At 46.3% G+C, this 9,243-nt stretch overlaps 1 protein-coding gene across 4 annotated transcripts in view; it reads right to left on the bottom strand.

The window, feature by feature from the left end:
• Nucleotides 1-9,243, bottom strand: part of SEPT6 (septin 6) — a 73,436-nt gene that overhangs the window by 24,853 nt on the left and 39,340 nt on the right. For all 4 annotated transcript variants that reach the window (XM_006762327.2, XM_006762324.2, XM_006762325.2 and 1 more), the window contains 2 exons: nt 8,449-8,635; nt 5,570-5,731 (listed from right to left, as the gene is read on the bottom strand). In XM_006762327.2, coding sequence (XP_006762390.1) covers nt 5,570-5,731; nt 8,449-8,635 — 349 coding nt within the window. The remainder of the gene's footprint in view (nt 1-5,569; nt 5,732-8,448; nt 8,636-9,243) is intronic.

The raw sequence follows: 9,243 nt of genomic DNA, 5'->3' as shown, positions 1-9,243 counted from the left end.
GATTATGGATACAGAAGGTGAGAAAGGGGTAAAGGTGGGAAATGTTTCATCAGTCCTACTAGGGGAATGAATGATCAAGAGGGCCACTGGGGCCGGCTGGCGTGGCTCAGTGGTTGAGCATTGACCTATGAGCCAGGAGGTCACTATTCAATTACTGGTTGGGGCACATGCCCAGGTTATGGCTCGGTCCCCAGTGTGGGGTGTGCAGGAAGCAGCCAATCAATGATCCTCTCTCATCCTTGATGTTTCTGTCTCTCTTCCCCTCTCCCTTCTTCTCTAAAATCAATAAAAATGTTGAAAAAAAAGAGGGTCAATGGGCATGCATGTGATACATGTGGCATTAGGGGGGCACTGAAATCTCAAAAACCCTGACCAAGTGCCAGAGATCTCTGACCTCTGCCAGCTGGCTTTGCCAGGGGGTCATCTGGGTATAATTCATTTTCACTCAGGAACCAAAGAGATGTCAGGAGCCTCAAACCCACCCCCAAACACTTTCCAGGAAAATGTTGCCCTTCCTGCAGAGACCCCAAAGCTTTGGCCACATGATACAAAAGAACCAGGGGGCAGTGATAGTGGAGGACTGGATGGCGGAGGGCTAGACTGAGGGAGGAGGTGAGAAAGAAAAACCACATTGTATCATTTTCACACATCCTGGGCTCTCAAAGGAAGTGATGGAGGAGGAGGCTGTGTGAAGTGGGAGGTATTTCTCTGGGCTCAAGAGGAAAGCAGAAAAAAATAACAAGAAGAGAATAAAGGCATAAAAAATGTGAGTATTCTCTTGGGCCTATTATTTTTATCTCCAAAAGACATTGTTAGTTAGAATGACAGGGTCACTTGCTTCCTCTCTTCCTTAAACTGCTGTTATTTTACCCCTCCCCATTCAAAAATTCACAGCCCCCACCCAGGTAGCTTCAGAGAGCTCGGGAAACCTCCCACGGCCCACTCCTTTGCAATTGGCATCAAAGTCTGTTCTGATAAGTATATGCAAGGATAGCATGTTCTAGTGTTCCCAGGCAGATTTCATTTGATTCTCACAACAGTGTTACAGGACAGTTATTATCAACCCCATTCATTATTTGGGAGAACTGCACACAGAAGGGTTAAATGAGTTGCCTGGATCCCTAACTCTCCAAGCTTTAAATGCCAGCCTCTCCCCAGTCACCCAGGGCTGCTTGCACTGTGCCTCCAGGTTAAATGGCATTCGCTAGAAGTCAGCTAACCTGTGGAGGGCAGGAAATCATGGGGCCAGGCTCAGGCCCTCTTTCTGCTGCTCTTGAGAGACTAATGGCTATGACAGCCAGAATAGAGTCAAGAAGCGCAGAGAGAAGGTACTCTCTTCATACTCCCAGGGGTGACATTGGGTATGTGTGGGCCCAGGAAGGAGACTCTGATGGATGCAAGACAGTGCTGCAGCTGAAACAGCGACAGACTCCTAAGGGGACTCTGTCAACCTGTCTCACCCAGAAGACCTCTGATGAGGTGCCCCCAGAGGTCAGATGCCCCATCTCAGAAAACTTCAATAAGAGAGAGCCTCAAGTTTCAACTTGTGAGTCTAGCTCCAGATCCACCACCTTTCCTGTCTTGTGTCTACCTTCAATTCCTCTTGGCATATTTTGAAGTGTTTGATGATCCAGTTGGCATGAATGATTCTCTCCTGGTTCCACTACATCTGTTATACTTTGGGAGGATAGATGATCAGTCCCCTCAGCCTGGTGAAATCGAGACTGTGGGGGCCCTTTTCTCCTTATCTGACAATATCCAGTTAGGTGTGGCTTCCTCCCAGGGCTGACAGTATTTCCCAGTTGTGCTGCTGGTTATGTTCGCCCCCATTTCAGGCTCCTATGGCGACTGAGCAAGAGCATTGACTAATTTTCAAGTCAGTCCTTGGTAATTCCCACAGAAGTGTGTGCAAACGATGGAAAGGGCACTGCTGCCTCCGGAGAAAGAACAGGCTTGTGCCTGTGGGTCTCCCTGTGACTCTACAGGTGACCCATGTGACCAAATGCCTTTATAAAGGTCAAACCCAGGACCTCACAAGTGGCCACTGAAGTGAGACAAGTAAAATAATTGGGCCTATTGCCTGATCCCTGGCCATGGTTTAAGCCACACAAAGAACAATACTGAATTTGAACAACACAGCAGTTTTTAGTATTAAAGTCTACAATCTTGAGAGTTATCAGAACGTGGACTGAAAGTAGCATGCCACGAGATCTCTCACTACTTTGCTCCCTCAATCTGAAACCAGAGCCACCAGAAGTCAAGGGGAAGGCTGAGGCCTCATTATTTTCATTTCCTGCCATGAAATGGTGGGCAGGGGGATGGCTACACGGTCTTCTCCACTTAGGCAAGAGGCTTCTCCACTTTTTCCAACCCAGTTCCCATATTAATTGGCCAGGGTGGCTGAGGCTGTGGGGCTGGAGTCAAATCCAGAATTGAAAGGCCAGCACCCATTCCTCCTCCCACCCAAGCCTAGGTTTCAGATGATGCAGCTTCATATACCATGCTTGTCTGAAGGCCCTGGGGACTTTTGACACAGTTGTAACGGTGGCTAAGCAATCCTGTGTATATATTTTATAGCATCCCACTCCCCCATCACAACACACATAACACATAGCATTCACATGCATGACCCCTCCCACAAGCATGCCCAATTCCAGGCACAGTAGCTGGAGGCCACCCTCTCTTTCCCACTCAGAAAAGCATGGTGGGATGCCAGGGAATGAATGCTGAGTGATAGTTATAATGATAACCCTAAACCCACTAAACCTCCAGTTATAAAAAAAAATGATTCATGAGGATGTGTACAGCATAAGAAAAATAATCGATATTATTATAACTAGAGGCCCAATGCATGAAATTCATTCAAGAGTAGGCCTTTGCAGTCCCAGCTGCCTCGAGGCCCCACGGGTGTGCCCCCCACCCCCGCCCACTTGTCGTTCTGGAAGGTTGTTCTGGAATGTTGTTCCACCGTCCTGTCTACTTAGCATATTAGCTCTTTATTGCAAATGGTAAGAGTTCCTTCCTTTTTAGAGCAGCATAGTATTGCATCGTGTAGATGTACCACAGTTTTCTAATCCATTCATCTACTGATGGGCACTTAGGTTGTTTACAGATCTTAGCTATGTGAGATTGGTCAGTGTCTATGCCAGTCAGTGTCAGAAGCCCCGCCTCCTAGGCAGCCATTGGTTCTTCACAGCACCCACATTTGGTTCTAATTGGTCGGTTCCTATGCCAGTCAGCATCTCCGGACCTGATCAGAGATGTGGGGCTGAACAGCAGCCCCCACAGAGGCCTGGCTGCTGGTGAAGCCCGGAAAGAAAGAGGGAGAGAAAGAGAGAAGCAAGTACTGATCAACCGCTGCCACTGAGGCTGCGGATCAGACCTGGTCGCCAGGCTGCAGTGGGGCAGTCAGTGCTGGGTCTCCATGGCAACTCAATGCTTACTGAAGGAATTCCAGGTTGATCAGCCTTCGGTCATGATCGGTTGTTACAACCCTGGGCTTTCATATATTAGGATAATTCTGTATAGTGACAGGTGGGGACTTATGGAGGTGATCACATCATAAGGAATATAAATATTGAATCACTATGTATGTTATGCACCTGAAACTAATATAAATTTCTATGTCAAATCTAATTTTTAAAAAGGAAAACGATTTAGTTTTTCAAAGTGAACTACTAGCAATGTTTAGACTAGCATAAAAAAGACCCCAACCCCTTCACAGCCCAAACAGTGTGGTTGAGAACTGTTGCTTCATAGCATGGGAAGTTTCCAACCCTCGCCGTGCCTGCCCCAGTCAAACAGGAGGACAAGGCTGAGCTGGGAGCAGAGGCCAAAATAATTGCCAGTCCTGATCCACAATGTAGTGACATGTAGTTTTGTGTGACACCTTGAAAATTCAGAGAACTCTTAGCGCCTTTCCATTCTTAGGAAAGCAAACCACAAGCCTGAAAAGTTTCCTGGTGACTTAAGGAATCCATGTTTATAGATGTCTATGAGGTCCTATGTTCTGAGGTGACAGGTGCTTCCAGACATCAGTGCCAGGGACACCAAGTGACACTTCTCTCTGGGCTCCCATTTTTCTGTAGGCTAGGCACCCTTTCAGGTTTTCTCACAGTGACAGAGCCTGGTTTCCATTCAAACATCCTGACTTCCTGAGAAAATAAGTACTAATCTGTTTTTTTTTCTTTTTTTTTTTTTTTTAGTGCTCACGGCTGGTTATAATTTCATCTACCATAATCCGCATAGCCATCCTCTTGGGCCAGATTTGTCAAAGGTGATAAGGGACTTCTAATCTCAGGTGTACTGATAAGCAGGAAGTCAGGACAGACAAAGACTTGCTGCCCCACTATGCTAATTTGTTGTTCAATTCATAGGAGGTGGCAGCTGAAGATATAATGATAACTTACGGGGCAGCAGCAGCAGGAAAGTTTCTAAAAATGGTTTTTATTACAAGGCTTTCCTGAGCTTGGCTATACCCAGGCATTATGTCATTAGGAAAAACTGATGCCTCTCAGTAGAGAAAAAGCAATCTGTTCCCAAAGCAGAGGCTTTCCGCAAGCTATTAGCTGTCTCCTTGAAATCATAACATTGAAGATTTCACAGCAACAGCATCAACACATTGTAAAGAAGCATGAGGCGATGTTTGACTCTCTGCCTTCTTCATTACTCACTCCTCTAGTGGAGGGGGAAAGGGGGGAGGATAGGCAAGATGGCAAGTTGTTTTAAAAAAAAATTCATTGACACTTAATAAACCAAAGCATAATCCTGAAACTTTAAAAATAATATTCCTCTAGTCACCAGAAAAATGGGGGCCATATAGCATTTTTCCTCCCAGGAGCAGAGGGCTTGGCTTGATTATCTGAGTACAGATTACCCCCGAGTCTCCAAAGCCAGCCAACATTTTTAGCCTTGTCTTCTTTCACCGCATCAATTGTCACAGCATTGTTTTGGTCAGAGACAAAGAATGTTTGTCTTTCCAGCAGTCTCTTGGGGCTGCCTGGCCTAGACCAGAGCCGGCATCAAAGAGGAGGGCGGAAGGGGAGGTCTGAATCTTCTGCTCCAGACTCTTTCTGGAGTCAGACTTTCCATCCTTTAGTCTCTGGCTATTTATCTCTGAATCACTGAGGCTTTGAAGCAGCCACCACTAGGAAAGCGGAGCTATCTCATCCTGGATTCTCTCTCACAAATACTCAGCTCATCAGGTGTGGCTCAGTGGTTGAGCATTGACCTATGAACCAAGAGGCCATGGTTAGATTCCCCGTCAGGGGCATATGCCCAGGTTGTGGAGTCAATCCCCAGTAGGGGGCTGGCAGGAGACAGCCGATCAATGATTCTCTCTCATCATTGATGTTTCTATCTCTCCCTCTCCTTTCCTCTCTGAAATCAATAAAATACATTTTAAAAATTAAATATTTAAAACAAACAAACACCTGAGACTCAGGTAACCAAGAATTAACTACACTAAAATGGATAGTGAAGATGTATGACAGCTATTTGGTGAAATAATAACAATAATAAAAATAAAGAGCAAATGGCTAGAATGTTGAACCCCTGTGCTCCCACTCACGTTCATGGTTCCGTTGATCTCTGCCACCGACTCGTCATCCGTAGGAAACTGGTAAATCTGGACCCCGTTGCTGACAAGCTCGCTGGTGATTTTGATTTTGAACTTTGTTAGCTCACTCTTAGAAATGGCATCTGATTTGGCAATGATGGGGATTATGTTCACCTACGGAAGGGAGGAGCACAGTGGGAACATCGTTGGTAATTTGCTACTGATAGCAGCATGGCTTAGGACTTCCACCAGCTGCCAGAGGGAGCAGCTCAACCCAATGGTCTAGGACTGGCCAGCTCTATAGCCAAATATAAGCCAAACCAATGGACATGGACAACAGCGGGATGGGAGCATGAGTGTGTGTGCAGGGGGAGGTTGAGGGTTAATGGGGGGTGGGGGGATAAGGAAACATTTGTAACACCTTAACTAATAAAAAAATAAATAAATAAACCAATTTATAAAAATAAAAAAAAATAAAAAATATAAAAAAAATATATAATCAATGACAATGAGTGCTTACGAAGTGCTGGGCGCTGAAGTAAGTGCTTTACATAGATTAACACAATCCTGATCAGAGCCCTCCCAGGAGGTATCATTACCGCTATTTTACCAATGAGAAACTGAGGCATGGAGAGGTTAAATAACTTGTCCAAGGCCACAGAGCAGGTAAGTAGCAGAACTGGGATCCAAATCCAAGTTTAGCTTTATTCCTAAGTCCACAAGCTTAACCATGAGCTGTCTACCAGCTCAGATCCAAATTGATGAGCCGTGTGATATCTTCATATCAAGGTCACTGCTCTGGTGATTTGCAGCAGAAAGATGAAAGGCTGGAAATCTGTGGTTGACAAGGGGAGAGATAGCCATTCCTTGCTAATAAACTGTCCCAACCCATCCAGTGCATGCCAGCCCCAGCCAGAGTGATGGAGACCCACATGGGTGATGGTAGGAAGGGGAGGATCAGTGAAGATGCACACTTGGCCCTCTTTCTAGCAGCAAACACTGATGAACCACCCCCGTTAGGTGAAGAAGACCCTCTCAGTTACCAATTTGATCGGACATATTCAAAAATAATGCATATAAAATGCCATCACAGTGTCAGGCACCTATAAAACCGTAGGAGGAAATGCACTAGCTGCCTGAGGCTTGTGGTTAATTTCTGCATAAAGAAAGCAAGCAGAAATGCCCAATTTCAAACAGCAGAAGAAAGGCTTAATGCTCTCCGCAAATTCAAGCCACCTGAACCCCGATCCTTGAAATTCCCCTAAGAAGGGACAAGGCTTTAACTGCAGGAAGGTAAAGAAACTTGAAATGCACATGGCTTAATGAAACAGAGTGCCCCAAGCTCAGGTTCACATGAAGATCAAGTCATTCCTGCCAGCAGCCTCCGATGGGGTGGCATGGATGGTGCTGGGGCCCTGAAAGGAGCTCAGGAAGCAGGGCCTGGGTGCTTTAGACTTGGAAGACAAATTCTGCCTCCTTTGCACATTGCCTCAGGAGACTGTTATCACACAGCGGACCTTGGAAGCACTTCCCTTGAAGTCTTTTTCGGGAGGGGAGGGGGGCAAAGCCCTTGCCAAGGTAGAACAGCAGGCAGAGCCAATTCTCCTCATCGCTGTTCCTCACACCTCCATCCGCACACTATAAATATGCCAAAGGCTGCTTACTTAACCTGCCCACTCACCGGGCCACCAGCTGTGTGGCTCTCTGCTGCTCTATACAGGGCATGCAGGGCGTGGCGGCATTTCCAGAGCAGCCTCTTACTCATGGGCAGTTAGCTCATTGCTGCGAAAAATGAAAAATTGCTTCTGTTTTTATTACAGCTGATTTTCAGTTTTCATAGTGGATGTGCTACTAAATAATTGCACATAAATTATGTTTTTGTTAAAACATCAACAACAACCCTGGAGTCAGAGAGAGCTCAGTCTGAATCCTCTGTGCCTCCATTTCCTCATGTGTAAAATGGGAATAATAATAGTACCTACCACACTGAATAATTAGAAAGGTGAAATAAAATAATGCCTATAAAATGCCATCACAGTGTCAGGCACCTACAAAACATCAGGAAGAAATGCACTAGTAATTGGGTTTTTTAAAGAATTCCATGGTCAAGTCTTTTGTACAGCAAATAATCCTCTAACATGAAGAATCATCATTTAATTTATATCTGGAGTGGGATGTGCATTCTTCATTTTCTCTTAAAGTAGGACAAGCCCAATTTCCGCAGCCATCTGTTTCAGGTATGGAGGCAACAGAACATGGTGCCACAGATATGAATTCCACTCTAGACTCTGCCAATAGCCAGCTAACGGGAAGTGACAACGGGAAGTCACTTAACCTCCCAGAGCCTCGGTTTTCTCCTCTGTAAAATGGGGGATAACGACTGTGTTTGCCTCATAGTGTTGTTGTGAGGATTCATTGAGATGCTCCATGAAGTACTTAGCACAATGGTGGCATATGAGAGCTTAACAAATGTTAGCTGCGATTAGAAAAGTCATTATTGATGATGAGAATAATAACTTTCAACGTCAAGTTTGCACGTTTGATTTTAGTACAGGTCAGTTCACATATGGACAAAGAAAAAACATCTTTCCACTGCCAAAGTCTGAGCCCCTAGACCGGGACAGCCATCTTGCTTACATGTACCTTTATGCCCAAGAGGGATCAGGGCAGAAAGGTGGCTCAGGGGAAACCTGTGCCTCATGTTGGGAAAACAATGTGTTTGGCACAGGCTCTGGATCAACAGCACCATCTTTATGGAGGGACAGGGAATAAAGGAGAGGACGAAGAGACCATTAAACCTCTCCTGGAGCTCACTGCTACTTTGCATGAGAGACCAATAAGAGTGATCCAGCTTGCCCAGCCTCGCCCCTGCCCTCGCCCTGCCTCCATACCTTACTATCCAGCTTCTTCATGGTCATTAGGTCCAGAGACTTCAGGGAATGACCCGTGGGGGCGATGAAGTATAAGCAGACGTGGATGCGAGAGTCGTGGTAGGTGTGCAGGACCCTGCGGATCTTCAGCTCCTCCTGCAGGTAGGCTTCGAATTGGGCATCGAGGAATTCCACGATGGGCTTGTAGCTAAAGGGGAGAGAAGGGAAATGGCCTGGCCACTTCAAAAATGGGGATTTCGATACAATCCCTTGTCAAAGTTTAAAATGTCCTCAGTAATTGACTCTCCCCATCGAGCTGGATTTTTCCGTCTCCCCTCAGTGCACCTCCAATCCCACCTGGCTGGTCACCTCCTTGATCCCACATGAACCAATCTTATGCCCATCTGTGCACCTTCGCTCTGGAATGCCCATTTTTCTCTTCTCACCACAATACTTACCTCCCAGACCCCAGGGCCCAGCTGAATGCCCATCTCCTCCATACAGCCTTCCCCGATTATGCCAAAACCCCTTCTGTTCTGTGCTGGGTGCCCAGTGGCGGCCAGGACCTCTCCCTGACCCTGTTGCTGGGGAATCTCGTCAAATTGCTCTGGGTTCCACTCAGTATTGCAAGGTTCAGTGGCGCTCCCCACTTGGCTCCCCTAAGGTCCAGATATGTTTTCAGTTCTCATTTCTTCCAAGGTTGTGATTTTAAAATCGAAGTAATTGGGCAAATTTTGATAAAGATACTCCCCCCCACCACAGCCTTCACAAGTGCACCCCCCAAGTTCACTGAGTCTCCTCCATATGCAGCCCCCC

Source organism: Myotis davidii, unplaced genomic scaffold (genome assembly GCF_000327345.1).
Source record: "Myotis davidii unplaced genomic scaffold, ASM32734v1 scaffold498, whole genome shotgun sequence".
NCBI lineage: Eukaryota > Metazoa > Chordata > Mammalia > Chiroptera > Vespertilionidae > Myotis > Myotis davidii.
This window is presented reverse-complemented; position numbering and strand designations above follow the sequence as displayed.